General features: G+C 38.1%; 1 protein-coding gene across 8 annotated transcripts in view; it reads right to left on the minus strand.

Moving 5' to 3' along the window:
• The window catches only part of PRLR (prolactin receptor), a 161,603-nt gene that overhangs the window by 10,630 nt on the left and 129,449 nt on the right, over nt 1-21,524 (minus strand). For all 8 annotated transcript variants that reach the window (XM_033085435.2, XM_033085434.2, XM_033085437.2 and 5 more), the window contains 9 exons: nt 12,547-12,660; nt 11,428-11,560; nt 8,180-8,349; nt 7,225-7,391; nt 6,246-6,387; nt 4,155-4,287; nt 2,777-2,946; nt 1,365-1,534; nt 285-429 (listed from right to left, as the gene is read on the minus strand). In XM_033085435.2, the coding sequence (XP_032941326.1) occupies nt 285-429; nt 1,365-1,534; nt 2,777-2,946; nt 4,155-4,287; nt 6,246-6,387; nt 7,225-7,391; nt 8,180-8,349; nt 11,428-11,560; nt 12,547-12,616 (1,300 nt within the window). In that variant the 5' untranslated portion in view covers nt 12,617-12,660. The remainder of the gene's footprint in view (nt 1-284; nt 430-1,364; nt 1,535-2,776; nt 2,947-4,154; nt 4,288-6,245; nt 6,388-7,224; nt 7,392-8,179; nt 8,350-11,427; nt 11,561-12,546; nt 12,661-21,524) is intronic.

Here is a 21,524-nt window from a genome sequence, read left to right on the forward strand (position 1 = left end):
TAAAAATATCATAAAGAGGAAAAAATGAGGCAATAGACAGAAAGGACATGGTTTAAATAAGCAAAGAGATTATTCACCTTCATAACTTGATCATAAAGTAATGAAGGGGAAAGGTAACCGGGTATGGTGCAGGGATGATAAGGATCTGGTTACCTTAGCAAGGAGGTTCTTGTCTGTCCTAGGGAAACTAAGGGATCTGTATGGGAGCCACACACAGCTAACAAAAAAATATAACATGAATTTGCATGCAATAACATTTACTGAATGGATGCCTGGCAACTCACCAGTAGGGATCTCAATATACATTTCTGGGCTCCACTCACTCCACAGTCCATGGTGGTCTGGTTTGCAGTGAATCTGTACAATGTACCTCTTTCCAGGGTTTAAACTAAACATTTTACATTGTGTTTGCTGTCCAACAAAAATAGTCTGAAAATAAAACAGAAGTCACAGCTAGGTTTTAGGTAATCAAGATGGGAATATAGAATGAGTCTGGATATCTGCTCCAAATAATTGTTGAGAAGGCATGGAATAATGGTACATTTGTTTTATTTCTATAGTATAGTTTTCTATCAGGTGGGAATGAGATCTGGCTCTGGTATACAGTGCAAATTGAACTGCTGTAAAAACATATCATGAATTTATGGCAAATAGAGGAGGAGCTGTGGTAAAGGTAGGAACAGCAATGGTTACAGGAAAAGGAGGAGGCAACAGAGATGTAGAAAGAAAATGCAGAGACGAAGAGGGATGATGCGGAGTGGTGGAAATGCACGGTGTAATAAAAAGTAGGTCTTGCAATGGCCAGAGGGATAGAGGAAAGGGAGAGAGGGGAGAGAGGGGGAAGGCAGGAGGAGATACAGAGGTGGTTTGGAAGCTGTGCAGGGGTCAAGTGAAATGCCAATAGCTGGAGTCTTTAATTTGCCACTCAGTTGTTTCAGTTTAGATCCTGGCAAAGAAAATTATCATTATTTTGCGGTCACTACAATTACCACTTAATGGTTATTTATATAAATTTGAATTATTTTATATAATGTCATTGAGTTTTCTGTTATCTAAGAAGTGCTTGTGGTTAAGAATAAATTATCACAAAAGAAACCTGACTAAATGAGAACGAACAATTTAAACTACAATGCCAATATTATTAATAAATAATGACCACAATTAAAAACAAGTACTTTATCACCTGCTATTGTACAGCAGCATCTGAGATACCAGTGATCTCAGCAGGAAACCAAGCACAAGCACTTTTGAAAAAATATGGACTATTTAGTGTGTCTGCATCATTACATTCAGGCATGGGATCTGGATGACAAAATCTAGCTGGTCAGAAAGCTTTATCTAGCAAAAAATTGTGACATTCTTACCTCCCATTCCTCTCCTTCTTCAGGCTTTAGTCGTAATTCATATTCAAGTGTAAGCCATCCAGATCTGACATCAGCTAGTGGGGGTGGAGACCATGTCAGGACCAGGTACGGTTTTCTCTTTATTGACTTTTTTAATTCCAGAGTTATATTCACAGGAGGATCTGGCTGTACTGTTGAAATAAAAGAACTGTCAATAAGAATCTAAGTGATTTATTTCCCTGCATTTCTTAGGAAGAAATATAAAATGATGTGAGTGAAGAGTTGTGATCTCCATTGTGTCTGGTAATTTAGAACTGCTACTGGAATATAGAAATCAGGATGAAGTATGGATTTATAAATTTTAACCCCCTCTCCAAAATCAGTAGTATGTTGAATTCATATTGAGATTTGCCTTAATCATTTATCATCAAAGATACCTTTTCTTACTTTACTCTATTGTTACTTTTCCCCACAACTATATTTCAAAGGTAGCATCTTTCGTGTTATATTATCGAAGCTATGCTCTAGTATAATCTTATCAAAGCTTGGCATAAATATTTAGGAACACTGAAAACATGGATGCAGCTAATGAAAATTGTCCCCTCCATCTTTTACATTCAGAAAACTCAACCACATGATCCCTACACTCATATGTACAGATACTTAAAAGTAAAACAAAAAAGCATATTAAAGCACTGTCTGTATATAAAAAACAAACCAAAATGGAACGCAGGTTTCTTCTACAGTCAGGCTTGCATCTTCCTCAGTTTAGAGGTACAGCTTCTGCATATTGTGCATATATTTTACCACTGACTGATTAAAAATTCATCAGGTCATTGCACTGAGGTAAAATATAAAGCCATTTCTCCAGCAGCCCTTTTCCAGTTGCCAGACTCCTGGCAGCCAGATCCTTGACAACAAAATGGTTATCAAGGATAATGTTCCGTTCCCTTAGATAAAACCCTAATTACTTGTCCACAGTCACTCTGTAGAAAAAGTCTGAGAAAGAGATTATCAGTACACTGCTATAAAAAGCACTAATGCAGCTTCTCTTGGGTCTGGAAACTACTTTTAGGTAATCAGATTTAAGTATTATTAGTTAAAAGATAAAATTTATTTCAGTTGCTTGTACAGTGGAAAAAAGATTTTAGTTGGATGATGTTTCTTAGGGTTTGACTACAAGAAATATGGAAAACCAATAACTGTTTATCTAAATGCAATTTCACAGCTTTTAGCATTTTTGGCTTCTTCTGAAAATAAGATTATAAAGAGACTAATATTGATTTGTTATTACACTAAGGAATATCTTATTTTTACAAGTTTTTAACTTGGATATAACACTATATACCAGGATACCTGGAATTAAAATTCTTGTGTCAAAACCCATGATTCTGAATTATTTGGTTCCACAGAAACTACTTTTTAACTCTTACCTATGTAAGTCACATCCACATAATGAGGATCAGAGACATTACTTCCCATTTCATTAGTTGCCCTCACAGTTATATTGTATATGGTCCAGAAAGAGGTGTGCTTTTTATCGAAGTAGCATGAATTGGGGCCTGCAGTTTTGTAATCTGGACATTCATAAACTTTTTCTTCTCTGAAATGAAAGAATCCCAGTGATTAGGTTACACAGACTGATTTTGGTAGCTAGTACTTCAGCATTATTTGGGGCTGGGGCTGATTTTTCATGCCTGGCAATGTGAAGAAAATCAGAAAACTGCTTCCAGACTAAAGCCATCACGATCCCAGAGATTATACTAAGCATTTTCCGCACAAAGTCTGAAGAGTTTAGGCTATAGCAGGTGCACTGTGGGCTAGTATAGCCACTGCTCTGAAAGTCACTGTCCACTGTACAGCCCAGAGCCCGTACTTGTTTCAGAGACTGAGTAGAAGTGATTGCTGAAATCTTCTAACCTACCCAATAAAAATTATGTTCCAATGTTCATTCTAGGAATTCTGTAGGTTACACTAATAAACTTACAGAATTTATTTGGTTTTTCATCTCTCAATTATAAAAAAAATATCTTTGTTCCTCTCCTTCACATCCATACCCAAGCTTCCCAAAGCCAGAGGAGGGGTAGGAGAGGAAATTGAGTGTGTTGTATTTGTTTTCATGCTCTTCCTGGACGCACAAAAACAAAAGAGAAAATTGTGGATGTGGACCTCTTACTCTACCATACCCAGCTGGACAAGTATCTGTCTTTTTACACTGAGTGGACTCTCAGCTGACAGGCACAGAGTTTAGCATCTATCTAGCTCATTGCGAGGTTGAGCAGTTCTAAGTGAACTAAAAACGACCCAAAAGGGTTTACAAGACCTAAAAAACTTCTTGACTCTTGCTTTAAAATGAATGTTGAGCACTTTATCTGAGTTCCAAGGAAAGATTACTACGGAAACCAGGAGGTATTCATGGCCTATGAATACTATTGTAAAACAAACCTTATCAGAAAATAAGAGTTTTAGTATCTGATCGTTTTGGAAAGTTTTATTTCTAAGACTGTGTGGTCGAAGAGTTTTAGGACTGTGCAGTTATATTGTTTACTAGTATACTATTGAGGAACAGTGAAAAGACAGAATTCACAGTAATTTCTGCCATTATAAATAGATCAAGATTTGCTATTTCAGTCTTAGACATGTTGCTGCTTGAGTGTGATGCCAGAACATGCCACTGGACAAAACCAGACTGTGGACTACGTGGACTACACGGACTGCAGAAGATTGCATCTCCTGAAACAAGAAACCAATGAGGATTGATTTTCCAGGTCCTTCCAACAAAACATTGAATGACTACACAGTGCTTATTACCCCTCTTTGCTGTAAAGCAAAGTGTGATTGGTCAGGAGTCCTCCATCCGAAGCAGGTTTCCACCAACAAGTAAATGTTTCTTTTTCAGGAGAGCGGCACTTTATTATTGTGGGCTTTTCAGGAGGTAACCGCTCTGTAAGAGTAAAAAAATTAGCTAATTACTAAGTTTAATCCATTAGGTCCATCTTGAATTCGTAAAACAATGTCAAGCAGAGAACAGGAAAATATGAAAAAAGAAGAAGTTTTGCTTCATAGTAGTGCATGAAAGGAGGGACCATTTGCTACTTAGGGCAAAAATTTAGGGTAGCTCATAAGGAATGTTGAAATACGGTCACAGCAGGCTCTACAAAATTATTTAAAATACACTCTACTATCCAACATACTTTCGATGGTGCTCTGGGAAGATATTATTTCTTCTCAAAAGCTGGTATAGAGCTGTGGATAGGATACAGTATGAGAATAATTTTCATAGTACAAGGATATTTTGTCACTAAGTCATGTTTATCCTGAGCCAAGGACCTTTTTGTGTCTCCTGCTCTGTCAGTGAAGAGGTACAAAACAAGAAAAAGTTGGGAGTGAGTATAGCCAGGACAGGTGACCTGACCAAAGGGACACTCCACTCCACAGAACATCATCTCCAGCATACAAATTTGGGAATTACCTGGAACCAGAGCCCATCAAGATTCAGAAATGGAGTCTGGCATTGATCAGCAGTGGGTGAGCAAATATAGTGTCCATAATATTTTGTTCTTTTTTTCCCCCCCTTTTTTATCATCAATCATCATCATCATCATCATCATCATCATTGTCATCGTCATCGTCATTGTCATCATCATCATCATCATCATCATCATCATCATCATCATCATCATCATCTAAAATTATTATTATTATCACATTTTTCTTTGTTTTAATTATTTAACTGTTCTTATCTCAACCCACAGATTTTACCTTTGATTCTTCCCCTCATTCCACCATGGTGACATATGAGTGAGCAGCCATGTAATGGTTTGTTGCCAGCTGGGCTTAAACCACTACGTACAAAACCATTTTTTTTTCCCAAAAGGGGTGTTTTAAGATGATTCTGTTTGTTTGAAAGGTATGTTGTCATTTTCTTTTGCTTTTAGGCAAAAAAGAAAAATGCAAATGTTTGTCTATTTGTTTTTGTTCTTGTCAGTAATTTTCTTCTGCAGTACTCAAAATATACAAAAAAGTAGCTCTCATATTTCACTGTAATGTTGTTATGTTCAGTACCCAGACTACTTGCATGATTGCTCCTGAGCATGTTTTTATAGTCTCAAGAACAGCACTTAAGAGTTGGGTGGAGAAAAATGCTTAAATTTGAAATAGGATGATGCTCGTTAAAACCCAGAAGTGATTGAAACTTTTGCAGTTATGTATTTGTGGCAAAAATATGGTCCTATTACATCAATAATAAATATTTTCTACTATTTACAGCAGAGACATTGATTTTTCAAATTTCTAATTGCCTAAGGCAAATATGAAAATGGGACATTTAAAAAATATTTTTCTATTAGCAGTACTTCAACAATCTCCATGGCAAATAATGAATAATAAAACTAGTAACTGAAAAAGTTTTGAGACAAGTTGGTTAAAATGTCTGGCAGCAAGATAGGATGTCATACATATTTAGTGTGTCTTCTCAAATTCAATAAAACATAGATAGTGACTTCCATGTGATAGTATGTGTAAGTGTGTCATGCTCTGCCATCAATGTTTTCAGTCTAGGCTTTTATACAAAAAAACATTACCTGATATTTATAGCTACAGATAAAATCAACATGATTTTTAAATAAAGAGAGAGGGACAATAAATTATTTAGGCACACCTGTGTAAGAAGTGACTTCCTAGTAAATCCCACCTTGTTTATCACAGCCAGTTTCAGCACAGGATCCTGACTGGATCAACAAGATCAAAAAAGCAATTACACGAGAAGCACGGTAAAATGCACTGAACACTACAAAGTATCCATGTGAGAGGCCAGGTTTTCAGGACTGGCATTCAGGCGTTCATAGCATTGAACCTGCTACGATTTCAAAGCAATTTACAGACCAGCAATCGTCCACTCACCTTTAGGGATCTGAATGCTTCTTTCTGAGCTCCACTCACTCCACTCTCCAAGGTCTAACATGCAACGCACCTGAACAACATATTTCACCCCAGCTTGCAGGCTGGTCACCTCGTAGTGTGTCTGCATTCCTACAGATACTGTCTGGGAAAATAATAAAGAATTGGACCATTTCAACGAGCAAACCATAAAGGAATAGGCGTGAGTTACTGACTTTTGAGAGTCAGGGATTTAAGTTGGGTATTTGTAATTACAAAGAAAGAAAAATATTGATTTAGCAGGGAAAAAAATCACTGCTGATTCTGGTATTCAAGAACTTATTGAACATATATATCTCGTACTCCACCATATCCATAATGTAAGGAGCATTACAAGTAGTCCAGCTCTCATATAACCCCCTCTATTGAAATTCTTCTCAGGTGCCTTGAGCGACTTTCGCAGACCCTCCTAATTTGTCCTCAGAACTTTTTCATAATGCACAGCATTCTCCATCATTAAGGCATCAACAAGCTTGGTAGCATTGAGGACATGTGACTATAACTTTAAGAATAATATTTTGTCCTAAAAAGTCAGCTGTAGTAATACCGAAGTTGATTCCTAGAAATATGGCAACAGGCGGGGAATGTCAATGGAAATGATTAAATGTGAGTAGGACACAACGGAATTTCTGAGGGGCAGGTTGCCTGCAACTGATCATGTTGAAGAGGAGTGTGTTATCATACCCAAATATATATACCCACATATAACACATGTATAAACCCACATATGGGTTTTATCATATGTAACATTAGGATGATTATGTAAACATGTCGAATTTCACGGTCTCTACAGACTACTCTAGTATTTTTCTTTCTTTAATCAGATTTGGTGTAATAATTTTTCTATTCTTACACAAACTAACATTTATATAGGACCAATTAAACTGAGACAAGAGAATTCACTGGATAGAGCATTTATAAACTAAATACGTTTTTCTCTTACCTCCCACTCTTCGTTTACCTCAGGCTTTAGTCGTAGCTCATAGTGATATACATGTAAATTAGAACTGGCATCAGCTAATGGGGGTGGAGACCATTTTGCCCAGAGGTATGACATGTTAGCAGATGTGTTTGTTTCTAGAGAGAGGTTCACAGGAGCATCCGGCTGAACTGTGTAAATGAATGAAAAGTTTAAGTGCCATTAAAGTGCTGTTTAATTTTCTCTCAGAAAAGACACCTCCTTTATGATTTTGTATGTCATCATATTAATTTCAGATAATTCAGCACTGTAAAAGAATAATGAAGAAGCCTTTTATTTTTCCTTTCTCCTTAATGAGTTTAATTAGCTCCTGATTTCTAATAGTATCAGCAAATCTTAAGCTTGACTCTGAATTTGTTGGGCTAAGGAAGTACAAATCAAAATTTCATAAGGCCATTCTTGCAAAATTAAAATGTCAGCTAGAAAAAGTAAGTATATTATAATCAAAATGGTATATTATGTGTGTGCAGAAAATAGAACTGAGTCAGTTATATAAAATATTACAAAAAGCCTGTATAACTCTCAGGCAGTTATATTTATCCTTCCAAGACTGCAATGTCAGTAGTCAAAAAGATTGTTACATTTGAAGCCTAATTTGAAATTTTTATAATCTACATTGAGTCTAATTAAAATACTGCAGACAACTAGAAATTGAAGAACATTTTTCAACTGAAGTTAAAATTTTTACATATTCACACATGAAATTCCTACAATCAAGTATGCAGTTACAAAATTTATAATTAAAACATAGTTTTCACATACATTTAACATGCATATTTTAGATTATCTGTAAATAAACACTTCTCAATAGCAAGTTTCACATCATGAAGAAAGAAGTCTTTCACCACTGCCTGTTCTGAGATTAAAAACTGCACACATCTCCAACTAGTTTGTTTTCCATTTCATTCTTTGATTTTACCTATGGAAGTTATATCCACATGCTGAGGATCTGAGCTGTTACTTCCAATCTCATTTGTTGCCATTACAGTGATAATATATGTTGTCCAGGGATTAGTGTGGTTTTTATCGAAGTAGCAGGAATTTGGACCTGATGTTAGGTAGTCTGGACATTCATAGATTTTTTCTTCACTGAAACAAAATGATTTTAAAATTTAGGAAGTGAAGCAAAGCAGGTAATATTCTAGTAATGGTCTAGGTTCAGCAGAGAAACCTGAAATGTTTGTGTGTATATATATATATACAATCACATATATTATTTATGTAGATATATTTAAAATATATTTATTTATAAATATAAAATATATAAATTGTATAATTTTAGGTTATATATATCTATAATCCCATCTCTTTGAAAACTTTTGGTATATGTCAAATACTGTTACCATAAATGCTTCATTGATACTTTTACTGCAGCTGTTTTAATGAGGGTTTCACCCCCTTTTCTATACATAGGAATAAATCAACAAAAGAATAAAAACAGAAATTTCCAGAGACACAGCAAAGAAACTTTAACAATACTTATAAGCAAGTAAGAGGGAAATGAAAAGTATTTGCTTCAATTAGATGAATTGCTAAATATCTTTGCACATTACCCCTAGAAAATATGGGCCCAATGGCAGAGAGCTCTTTTACTGCTTAATTTGTTTTCAGCAAGGTCAGAGAATCATTTAGGTTGGAAAAGACCTCTAAGATATCAAGTCAAGCTTTGACCACCTTTTCAATCAGACCATAGCACCCAGTGCCACGTCCAGCTGTTTCTTGAGCACCTCCAGGAGCAGTGACTCCACCACCTCCCTGGGCAGCTCATTCCAATGCTTACCCATCCTTTCAGTGAGGAAATTCTTCCTGAGGTCCAACCTGAACCTTCTCCAGTGCAGTTTGAGGGAGTTTCCTCTTGTCCTATCACTATGCCCTGAGAGCAGAGACTGACCTACACATGAGTATAGTTTCCCGAGTTGTGGGTGATAAGTGCTCCCTGAGCCTCTTCCAGGATAAACACCCCCAGCTCCCTCAGCTGCTCCTCACAGGACTTGTGCTCCCAACCCCTCCTCAGCTCTATTCCCCTTCTCCAGTCGTGATCCAGCACCTCAGGATCTTTCTCACATTGAGGGGCCCAGAACTGAACCCAGGATTTGGTTGTGGCCTCACCTGTGCCCATCACAGAGGGGCAGTCACTGCCCTGGTCCTGCTGGCCACACCATTGCTGATACACTCAGGATGTCCTTGGCCTTCTTGGCCACCACATGATGGCTTATCATCATCCTATCATCTCTGCTGAGCCACATTCCAGCCATTCTCCCCCAGCCTGGAGCAGGTTGTTGTGACCAGGGACAGGGCCTGGCACATGGCCTGGCTGCACCTCACACCATTGGCCCCAGCTCATCCATGCAGATCCCTCTGCAGAGCCCTCCTGCCCTCCAGCACTCACACCTAGCTTGGTGCCATCTGCAGACTGGCTGAGGGTGCTCTCAATCCTGTCATCCAGGTCATCAATAAAGATATTATGACTGACCCCAGCACTGATCCCTTAAGGACACCACTAGTGACCAGCTGCTGTTGGATGTAACTCCATCTACCACCACTCCCCAGGCCCAGCCATCCCAGTTCTTAGCCCAGCAAAGAGTGCTCCTGTCCAAGCTATGGGCTGCCAGCTTTTGCAAGAGAATGCAGTGGGAGACATTATCAAAAGCTTTGCTGAAGTTCAGGGCAGACTGTCTGGGTCACTTGTCCATAAAAGGAGATCAAGCAGGACATGCCTTTCCTAGGTCTGTGGTAGTTGGGCCTGATCCCTTGATTGTCCTGTGTGTGTGTGGCTGGACTCAAGTCAACCTGTTCTGTGACCTTCCTGATGTCAATTTATTTCGTTTTTGACCTGATCATCATCACAACTATAAAAAAACCCCAACTTCACGGTCAATTACTTATTGCCTTTAAATGGGTCTTTGGGTTCTTTAGGAGAGGGATTGTTTTGTGCTCAAAGCTAGCCTGGGTGATGTACTCATAGCCTATCCCAGGTGTGAAGAACTACACAAACCCAAAGCATCAGCTGATGTGGTGCAAGAATGAACTTTAGTTCCACTGTATGCTCTATGTATCATTAATGATAAGGTTTTTTAGTTTCCAGGTAGTTTTGTCACAGTTCATAAAGAAAAGATGGGAGAAAGAGGACTGTACCTAAGGGACAATGAGCCTAGAAAGGTTATTGTGGCCCAGATCTACAGTGTTTGTCAGAGCCTGGGTTCAGCAGATTTAATGAAATGGATAAGCACTCCTATTCTTCCCTAAGCAGAACGGCTCCAGGCAGTGACAGGTATGAATTAAAATGTTCATTAAACTTTTTGATCAAGACTGAAACATCTGGGTTTTTCATAAAATTAAAGTCCTCAAATCATCATTGTGTGCAGTACCTTCATTAAAGACTGCATCTTTTGTGCTCAATGATTTGGAATATTTAGTTGTAGCAGGGATGTCTAAGGCTTTATCTTACCTATTCTGAATCTTACTGGATTTATTTTTAAAAAATTAGTCTCTGAGCCTCCCTGCTTACTTGTTCCTGTTCAGAAACAAATAGTTTTCAGGAAGAAAGTGCAGTTTAATGAAGATGGACAGATTAAGAAAAGTTGCCAGACATGTACACACTTTATTCCTGAACAGGATGAAGGAATTGAGAATTTACCAAAATATTAACTTCGGAGATGCGATACCCATGTCTGCATTTTGGGAACCATTGACCAAAAAAACAGCAGGAGAAAAAATTACTATAGTCCAGATGGGTGTTTTGGTGTGCATGGCAATAGACAAGCTGCCTGGCAGGGCCCCAAGGGCCCCATCAGCCCTCACTGCCCCTGCCCAGCCCCCCCATGCACTACCTGGCTCCCAGATCCCCAGTTCAGCTAGTCTCCAGCTCCACACAGCCCTATCTTTCCCAGCCTAACCCATGAGCTGATGTCCCGGCACAGCCTGGCCCTAGCCTGTCTGCGTCCCCAAGGAGATGACCAAAGCCCAGGGCTGGGCTGGCTCCCTCCTGCCCTGCTCCAGGCTGGGGTGATGGTGCCCTGTGGTGCCCTCACGCTCCAGTGATCTTATGCAGCCCTTGTTGTCTATCTGAGGTCAAAATTGAATAATAAAAACAACTTTACAAATTAATCTTGTCATTCTCTTTGGTCTGTCATAACCACCACAGAGTACATATGCACCACTTGTTACCTGTCCTTGCTGTAGAACAGGGTGTAATTGTTAGGAAGTCCTCCATCTGAGCCAGGTTTCCACCAACATGAAAAGGTTTCTTTTTCTAGAGAACGACATCTTATTATCTTAGGTTTTCCAGGGTATGTTTGACCTAGGGAAGTACAAAAATCCAGCTAGTTAAATTAGAAGTGGGCAATGCTTTTGGATGCTATTGTTGAATGGTAAGACAATCAAGTAATCCTTTTTTGAAGACAATAAAACTATACGAAACTGTGGACTGAATTGGGTGAATAACTCTGCCTGGGGAAAGGATTAGTATTTTCAGAAAAGTAAATACATTTTACCCCAAACTTCTAAAATAGTTAGTAGAATAATTTTGATTTTTGGCATGAACACTTATTTTTAACCTAAACTCAAAATGGTATATTTATCTCCAAATTAAACCATGAAGATGGGAAATAAATATACGACCTTTAGGGTTCATCCCCATAATCATTAAAAATTTTTATCTTCAGATCATTTTAAGATTAAATTTCACCTTCAATTTGCAACGGAACGAAAATAGCATTCTTTGTGCATATTTGGGGTAAATTGTAAGTCAGACAATTATGAAAAGAAGGAAATCAATGGGCTAGGTGGAATTTTTGGGTACTGGCAACCTAAACGTATTCATTATTCATTCAAATATTCCCTGTTAATCCAAACACTTTTTAGAATATTTCTTGTTAAGACTACTTCTCATTAACTTATACCAAGAACACAGATCATACATTTGCATTCATTCTAAAACAACAAGCATGTGACCTTTTAACATATCTTTATTTCATTAAAATCCTGCGTAATTATCTCAAATAGTGTAACTATTCATATGCTAACTCCTGAGAATGTGACACGCATAAAGTGAATATACGGGTAGAGCAAGTGCCTTTCAATATTGCCACCAAACAATCCTTAAATTAACAGTATAAAAAGAAAGGACAATCCAGCCATTTTCAAAATCGCCATACCGAACTTCAGAAGGAAGTAATTTAAATAGGTACATGCTGCAGTGGTGGTCAGGACAGATTGGTAAAGCCTCAGACTTTCCTAAAGAAAGTGTCTTAAGGAAAAAACAAATGTTTCAGGAAGTGTACCTACCAGTCAGACCTACTGTAGTCAGAGCCAGCTGCAAAATGATTTGAACTGATGAAATGAATCTCTGTTTCATGATGCCTGTCTCTCCTCGGGAGGAAGTATCAGATCAAGGGCTCACTGAAAAACACGCCATCGTGCAACAGTCAGTAACAATGTTCAGCATGCAGTGCGTATCGCTTGACTTGATCAAAGTCCTTTTTGAATTGCAGCTAATTGATTCTTGTTCTCTCTCAAAATGGTGAGGCAACAACAACAGTTCCACCTTGGAAACTGAAAACTGAATCTCAGAGAAGCAGGTAGGTCTTCCCAGAGCTCTTTGAATGGTTAGCAGTGCTAGGGTTACAATTTCTTAGTATTAGCAAATCGTGCATATTTCTTTGGCATCTTGGGATACTGGGTTCTTATCTCAGAGTTCTAACCTCTAGATTAATTAATTAACATAAGAAACCAGACTTCTAGCAACAAAAATGTACTTCTATCTCTACTGATGCAAAAAAGAGGTAAACATATTTGAACTCTGAAAGTTCTGGGAACAGAAGGCAAATACAAAAGGTCCAACATTTACTTATAAGTTTGTGATTTTTGATCCAATCTTAAAACTTCTCAATATTTGGGACTGTCAATGTTGAATTTAGGACACTTGAGCTGTAGAACGCTACTATTTCAGTGCATTCAACCAGTTGCTTTTACTGCATTTGATTTTGTAGTAAATTTTAGCTGAAATACAGAAATGAGTGGTCACCAGCTGGGACTAAGACCCAGTCCCTGCAGTGGGCTCGCACCACTAGATGTCCTCAGAATTCAGGTTACTCTGAATGCTCTGGAGTGTTCTGGAGTGCCTGTTGCTTTCTGTTTAGTCTGAAGAAAAGACATAACGACTTAAAGCAAACCTCCTGCTTCTCCCACCAGTACGCCCTGTGCTTGGAGATGACTGCAACCAGCTATTGGTGTCTCGGCAGCCAACCTTACTCTTCAAAACTTAAGAAGAACAATTTACTATCTAAGTACGGAGCTCCTTATCTCAGCTTTCCGCTCCTACCCCTAGCACATTCACAGGTACTTCTATGCTTGCAGCCCATTCCATGTGGCACAGCATGGGAACAACTGTGTCCTTGGTGAGGAAATATCCTTCGTGGTTTATCAGATGACTCAATTTTCAGTATGCAATTAATTTTCCACATCAAGAAACTATAATACATCATCACACAAATGTTTTTCAAGTGCAAAGCCAAGTGAACTATCAGTTAATGCAGCTAAGTCTAAAACATGTTTACTTTGGACAATGTGGAAGAGAACAACAGTTGGCTACATTCCCATATGCCACTTCTGAATATCCAAGCATATTTCAGGCATGTGACTGAGTTACAGGCTGGAATATTGCATCTGGGTTAGTTTCAAACTCACTCAGAGCATTTTGTGCATATACTGTGATGAGAGAACAACTGAAACATAAATTCCAGTTTGATGTACACATGTGCAGTCTTTATTACTGTAAACAAATGACAGGCCCAAATACCAGTGATTGACTTCAGAAATTAGCCAGAAACTTGGGGCTATATAATGTGGAACATAGATGATTGCACTCATAAAAGGCACATTTTTCTCAGGTGAAGGTGAAATACCGAAACTACAAACAGTAACTACTTCATGTATATATTATAGTATTTCCAATATTTTATTGCTTCTAAAAATAGTTGGAACATTTGCAAGACACTGTGCTTTCAATATAAGACTCATATGGATAAAGAACTAATGCCATGATTATTTTTTCTCTTTACTTTTCTATGTGAAGAATTGATAGAAAGAGAAACTTCACTGGCTGAAAAAATGAAATTTTTTAGTACAACCAAAGAGATGCATCATCAAGAAGGATCTTTATTAGAGCATTCTTCAAGGAAAATGAGGTTATTTTGTAAACTGATGACATAAAGAACCAAATTAATAGCAAGAAGAAGAAATTAATAGAATTAGACAAAAGTGGTTTTTCTCTGGAGCTTTTGAAAATGAGATGATTGTGAACCACTTCTGTAATGTGGCTGTGCAAATGAACAAGAGGGATATATGGAAGGAATATGGACCTATCAGTGCCACAGACTAAGCTCTGTCCACGGTTCTAGTAACCTACACTTGAAAAAAACCCAAACAAACAGATTTTAGAACACAGCTACAATCATGACACAGAGACTGTCTCATGATGGTGATTTAAAGAATTCACTTTGTATTCTATGCAAGTGTGGTTGTCATCTGCAAACATAAGAGATATTCAAAAGAGGGAAAATAAGAATGTGTAAGATAAGAATGTTTCCACGGTTGCATGCAATTTGGTATTTGTGACCCAAATAGGGCTTAAAAGGCTTGTAGAGAAGTATCTTGTTTTTTTGAAAAGACTTGCTTAATAAAAAGGCAACACTCACTTTTTCATGACTGTATCTAAAGTGCATCTTCCCTATCTATGACATGAAAATGTTTTCATAAAAGGGTGATTAGCATTATTGAAGATGCTCTGAGGTAATGTCTCTCTTTTAGTACTGAATGCATCCTTTTATAAGGGATACAGTGGACATTGATTTGCCACAAAGTCATCCAAAACCAAGGGTTGAGTTACTCATAATTAAAAGATCATATGCCTGCTTTTGAAAATCTTGATTTAATTCCAACCAAGTTATTGCATTCTGACATTCTATGTGAATTTTTCCCTTTTAACACAGCTGTTAGATAGTATTCAGCAGCTGCACATCACATGCCAGAATACAGTGCTCCTTGATGGAAATGGAAACGATTGCTGGTGTTTTAGAATGCACAGAAGAGTTAGATATTCCCATAATATAATTCTGCTCCGGAATTAATAATATAATGAACTTTAGGTTTGAAAACTGTGCTGGCAATGCTACTAGATGAAGATGAAAGCTAAACACCAATACTTAAATCAGGTGCTGTGAAGAAGAGTTGGGTGAAATATATCCTTGTCCTAATTGACTTTTAGTCCCTGCATTCTTTTCTTGCTTTCTTTCTTGGCTCTGCTGATGGATAAATTTCTTGAGACTGACAGAGAAGTCTTTACTCAGTTCTGCACAGATGGAAAAATTGTCTATCTGCAATGTTTTCAGGCTTGCAGGAAGAGGAACAACTGTGTATCAGCCACTGGCAATGACATGTGCAACACAAGTTCTGCTTCTGTGGCTAAAGAAATCAAAAGCCAAAAGTACTTTACCAATCTCTACTGAAAAAGTTTGACATTTCCATTAGTCATGATCATAAACAATGTTCATCTTTCAGGCCTGGGGAAAGGCATTTTAAGAAGCTCTGAGCTCTCAAAACACTATAGTTCATGACCATCTGAAAAACTGAACTACAGCTGTATGAAACTAAATACAAAATAGGAACTCAGTAAAGCAAGAATGTGGCAGTCTGTTAGACCATCCAGAACATTCAGCTGTACTGTGGACATGGCAGGAATCTGCACTCCCACACAGAGATGACAAATGCCAACAGGGATGCATGTTGCTAGCCATGGCCTGACCATCATGGCCAGATGTGTTTCTGACTGACAGTGATGGCTGGGATTATACTGCAAATTAAAAGCTGTAGATGTGCCATGTGACCAGAGTTCTGCCTTCCTCCTCTGAATGAGCCCTGATTGGATGTCTCTGAATCTCTTAGGCATCTAGTACTGCTTTCATGGTGATATACAGGCTCCAGAGACCATAAGGAGCATGTCTATGATCTGAATTTCTTATGACTGATTGGAGCTTGAAGCACTTAAGTTCTGTGATGCATTTTGCGAGGAAGCCGAGTATCTGCTGCTGGCTGTGAACCTAGATATTCAGTTAATTTATTGGGACAAAGCACTACATATTTCTGTGTTTCATAAAATGGGAGCAGTGGCAAGAACTTTTAGATTTCACCTGAAAAGCCTGTATATGGGCTTATAATATATTTTTCCAAAGTTTCCCACTTGAGTCACCTCCTAACAATCCTTGGGCAGTTCTTCCTTTGATTAGCAATCAAGATGTGATGATGAACTAAACAAATTTCCTCACTCGTGGAGATATCTTCCTCAGTCTGAAAGACTTGAGCCAATTTTGAAAAAGGAAAATCACAAACTCCCAGACTCTTGAAAATAGTTGAGACCCTTACATCTCCATCATAGTATTTATAGTCTTAATTCCTATTGATTTTACAGAACTGAACCTGATTTTTTCTTAAGAACTCTCACTACCTAAACTGGGAAAAAAAACCAAAAAAGCGCCAAGAAAAGGAGACTTTACAGTCCCTTACTTTACAGATGGGGACGCAGGGTAAAGAATACCCAAAAGATTCATAGCAGAAGTGTAACAAAAGCTAAAACCTGATCATTTTCTACCGTTTTTCTTTTCTTTTCTAAATTGTACCTCTACTGTCTTTGTTTTCCCACAAAAACAAAACTAATGCTTTAGCTAACAGTAGTAATCTTTCTCTACCAATCTCACATCTCCTGAATATTTTATTTTCTTCCCTGGTGGTTTGTATGTCTAGCCATAATTTCAGGATTTATTTTTACAGCAATCTCTTACAGAAAAGAAAATCATAAGCTCTAAAGAGTAAAATTTTAGAGACTGAAAGCTAGAATTTACATTAGAACTTGAAATATGATGTATATTCATCTCTACCAACTACCAAGCCCAACTCCACAATCACTATCTTCTTATAGTAATTTGAAGTACTTTTTATATATAGCAATCTTGGGTTACAATACAGGGTGTGATAAAAGGTATCTATTCTATCGCCATCTGTTGAGACCGGGTGGGGCAGTGATCCTTATCTCCGTGGGAGATGTTCTGCTAATGGGCCATCCATTGAAACCAGGCAGGGTATTGTTTTTTATCTTCACAAACCATCCTTCCTCCAGCCAGTCATTTTCTGCTAATGGCCATTGAGTCCCACTGTGGGACTGATAAAATTACTGCATCCCATTGGAAGTTGCTCCAGCCAGGGGGAAGTGCCAAGCTTTCCTACCAAGATAAAAACTGAGATTTTTGGGACACCAAAGAGCTCTTTTTCCACTGGACTCCAGAGGAAAACTGGACTTTTCCATATTATCACTGAACCTTCGGAGGGAAACTGCACCTTCTACAGGACCACTACTTCAACTGAACCACATCTGTCACTACAAGAGGACTGCAGCCACCATTTAATGGGACTGCTACCAACACCCTGCCTGGTTGTACTCTGACTTTGTCAGGGTTTGGAGTTTGTTCTTTGTAGTACTGTATTTCTCTTTTAATTTTCTTGGTAAAGAAATGTTACTCCTAATTCCCTTATCTTTGCCTGAAAGCCCCTTGATTTCAAAATTATAATAATTTGGAGTGGGGGGCGTTTACATTGTCCATTTCAAAGAGGAGCTCCTGCCTTTCTCAGCAGACACCCGTCCTCCAAACTAGGACAATAGCATAGTCATAATGTATAAAGAAGAATATTCTACCTAGGGGATTCATGTATGTGAGTAAGCTTTTCATTTCTCTCTTTCATGAATGTCAGATTACTTGGTAAATTGAATACAAAAATTCCAAGGATAGTATATTACTGAAAGTATCACTGCTTTATTCCTAAAACATAAAAAGGGCACTCTTTGTATTAGTTGTTGTAGATACTGAGATTCTAAGTAAATACACTTAAACATTGAGAGCGATAGAGTCAGTGGTAAAATACTGTACATGCTTTCCCTTATCTATTTTAAACAAGATTTTGCAGCAGTGAGCCTTTGGATGCAGTTTAAATTTACTCATGGACTGTGCTAGGCTACTTGATGAAAGGCTAATCAACATCTGCACATGCTGGGATAAAAACTGAGAGGGCTGGGGAAGGAACTCTAGCAGTCTCATCAGTGAAAACTGGGTGCAGAGAACGAGCTACACCTGACTACCAAAGCACAGCCAGACCACTGTCCTCTGTGTAGCCCACCAAACAAACCCCCACTGACTCATTGACTGAAGGAGGTAGAACACTCATCAAGGGAGGCAGTGGAAGAAAGGTTCTAGGAAGAAGAAAGGAAAGGTTCAAAGTGGACTGGGGAGAAACAAGAATGGGAAATAAGGGGAATAAGCAGCTCAGTTCAGTGTAGACTGGTGGCTTGAAATGTGGGCCTGATCACTGTAGTCTACTCTATAATGTCATTAAACCCTATTTCTAGCTCCTTATTGGGTGGACTGTTCTGAGTGGTACCTTTGGATGCCTGTGAACTCTCAGCTGGATTAGCCAGTGAAGAAAGAGTCAGATTGCAAACCTCCAGGTTCAAACGCAGATCCCACACAGCGAAGGAGAGCAAGAGGATCTGGCAGCCAGCTGCTTGGTCAGCTAAACATCTAAAAGTTGCTACTGGAGCAATCAATTTCTTCGTGTGCAAATGCACACATATATATGTAGATCTACATGCTAGGGCATTGTTGATGTGCATGGCCTCTGTGTAGGTTTTGTGTCCCTGTACCCACCCACTGGGAGCAGCTGCTCAGCTTTGGTACAGGCAGAAACTGAGGTTAGGGACCTAGAGCAGCCCCACATTTACGGGCCTGACTGACAGAGTTGACTCTAGCACACTGAAATGCAGTTTACCAAAACAACCTAATATGTTTAACTACCTGCTCTCTGCCATTCACTCCAAATACAATATTCTGTGAAGAAGGAATTTAGATGGGCAACTTATCTGCTAGAGTAATAAAAACTACTTATACATTAAGTAACTAACTTTAAAAACACTAATTTCATCACTGTATTTCTAACAAAATCAATCGGTAAATAATTTGAAACAAAATAGATTATTTTCTAATTAACAATAAGAACCGTCTGTATCTCCCAGAGACCAGGTGGGAAGATATATTACTCAGTTACAAGGGTATTCTTTTGTTTGGCTCCCTTTCAGTAAAGCTAATGAGAGCAATAAAAATACCATGAAGTTATTTGGCAGCTAGATATTATGCCATTACAGAGGAACAGATTTAACTGAGGGCGATAAATGGGGGGGCGGGGTATGTGCATATTTAAAAGGGTATCAATAACGTGCAGCTGAATATGGCAGAAATAATGTTTGCAGTTACTCGACCATGGCATAAGGTAAAATGTAGTTTAAAGGTAGAGCTCAATAAACGGTTCCTGCTTTAGAGAGGACAGAAATCTGTTTGAGAGTGCGCATGCTGGGAACACTGTTTGACTCAAGATTGGCTAAATAGAACCTTCTACTACTTGGTACTACATCAAAACATACAATTCCATCCATCCATCAAATTTTATTCTACTTTCATTACTCCCTTTGTCAGAAAGTGATATTATGAACTAGAGGCATGTGCCCACATGATGTGACTGACACAAAATGTGTTTTTTACCAAGACTGCAACAGTGCCCTAAGCATCAGCTTCATCATATCACTGATTGGAAGGATCACGATAGAGCAAACCTTAACTTCTGCTGTGACCAGACCAATGACTCTCATCCAAGTATTTCTACGTCAAACAATCATTATTCAAACCATATTTATTGTGATAGTCCTGAGAACAAAGACAGAATCCTGCTGTCTTAGGTATTGTACAAAGAAGAGTTCTTGCTCTTAAGAACTGAAAATATAAGTAGCCAATTAATAATAAAGTGTGGATATAAGGGATCTAAAAAGCACGTCAAGTTAGCATATTTTTGGGTTGACACTAAGGATTTTTCTATTGGTAAAATATTTTCAAAATATCCCATAAACTGGAAACTGCCTATGAAGTATCAGTTCTAGAAAATTCATTTCGGAATGTCACAAATTTATTTTCAATCAAGTCAATAAAGGAAAATTTTCAAAATTCCAAAATGAACAAGTATCACCAAATAACATAAAGCATTTTGTTTTGCAGTTTTCCAGTAGAATATTTTCTGAAATCTAATAAAATATTTGTAGGTTTTCCAATTTTCCAATAAAATTGTGCTATGATTAAAATTTTCTGATAAATTTTAATTATACACAGAATTTCAATGAGTAATGCAATGGCATGAAAATCTTATTATTTTGACATTTCTGGGGGAATATGCTGGTGCAGAGGTGAGGAGGTTTATTGCAGAGAGACAAAAATTATGAAAACTTTAGAGAGAGCAAAGGAACAGGATTTTTAATGTAGTGAAGGGAACACAGTAATGGAAATAAGTTTGAGAGGTTCGTGGGAATAAGACAATGAGGGATGACACAGAAGTAGCAAAGAATAAATATTCTGTTGGGACCAGGCAGTAGAAGGTCAGATGAAGCTGTAATTTTGAATGTATTCCATGGTGCCATATGAGTTGCAAAGCTCCACCCACTGGATGCTGACCCCCATTGGCCTTTTCTCAGTGAACTCAGGCTATGGGGTTGGATAGAGGAGAAACATCTCCTGCATCCTAGTACCTGCAAGCATCAGTGGGGCAATGCTGAAAAAAGCTGTGACCTAGCTCTGTTTATTCCCTCCTAGTGAAACAGCCCATCTTGGCTGAGTCTGGGTCTGGAGTCTCTCTTCAGAGCTTTATGACTCTGGTAAGACTCTAAAAAAAAGAACCTGGCTGCGGGGAAGTGAATTTTCTTCTTCAATCACAAATGTGCTTAGCAATTAACAGTATTAACAGTGGGAGCAGAGAATAACAATTGTTTTCTGTTCCAGTGTTCTCTTTTCCAGGAGGTCCTCAGTATGAGGTTGTAAAAATAACTGTTTCTTTGTGTTTTTCTGAGACTTATTGTATACTTACACTTGAATTGTTTAAGTGACTGTAGAGTTATTCTGTGAAAGAATGCAATTACCAAAAATTACTACTACAATCAAACTGATAAAACCACTCAATGTCCTATTATTTGTGAGCATGAACATTTCTCAAACATTCTCTAAGCTTCAAACTTATTGGTGAAAGAGCTTTGCAGTTGCAGGCTGAAGGCCACCATTGATGCCATGTACACATAAGTGGCACACTGGCTAGCTAAAGGAATGAAATAATGTTACCCTGATAAATCT

The sequence above is a fragment of the Catharus ustulatus genome, chromosome Z, assembly GCF_009819885.2.
Source record: "Catharus ustulatus isolate bCatUst1 chromosome Z, bCatUst1.pri.v2, whole genome shotgun sequence".
Taxonomy (NCBI): domain Eukaryota; kingdom Metazoa; phylum Chordata; class Aves; order Passeriformes; family Turdidae; genus Catharus; species Catharus ustulatus.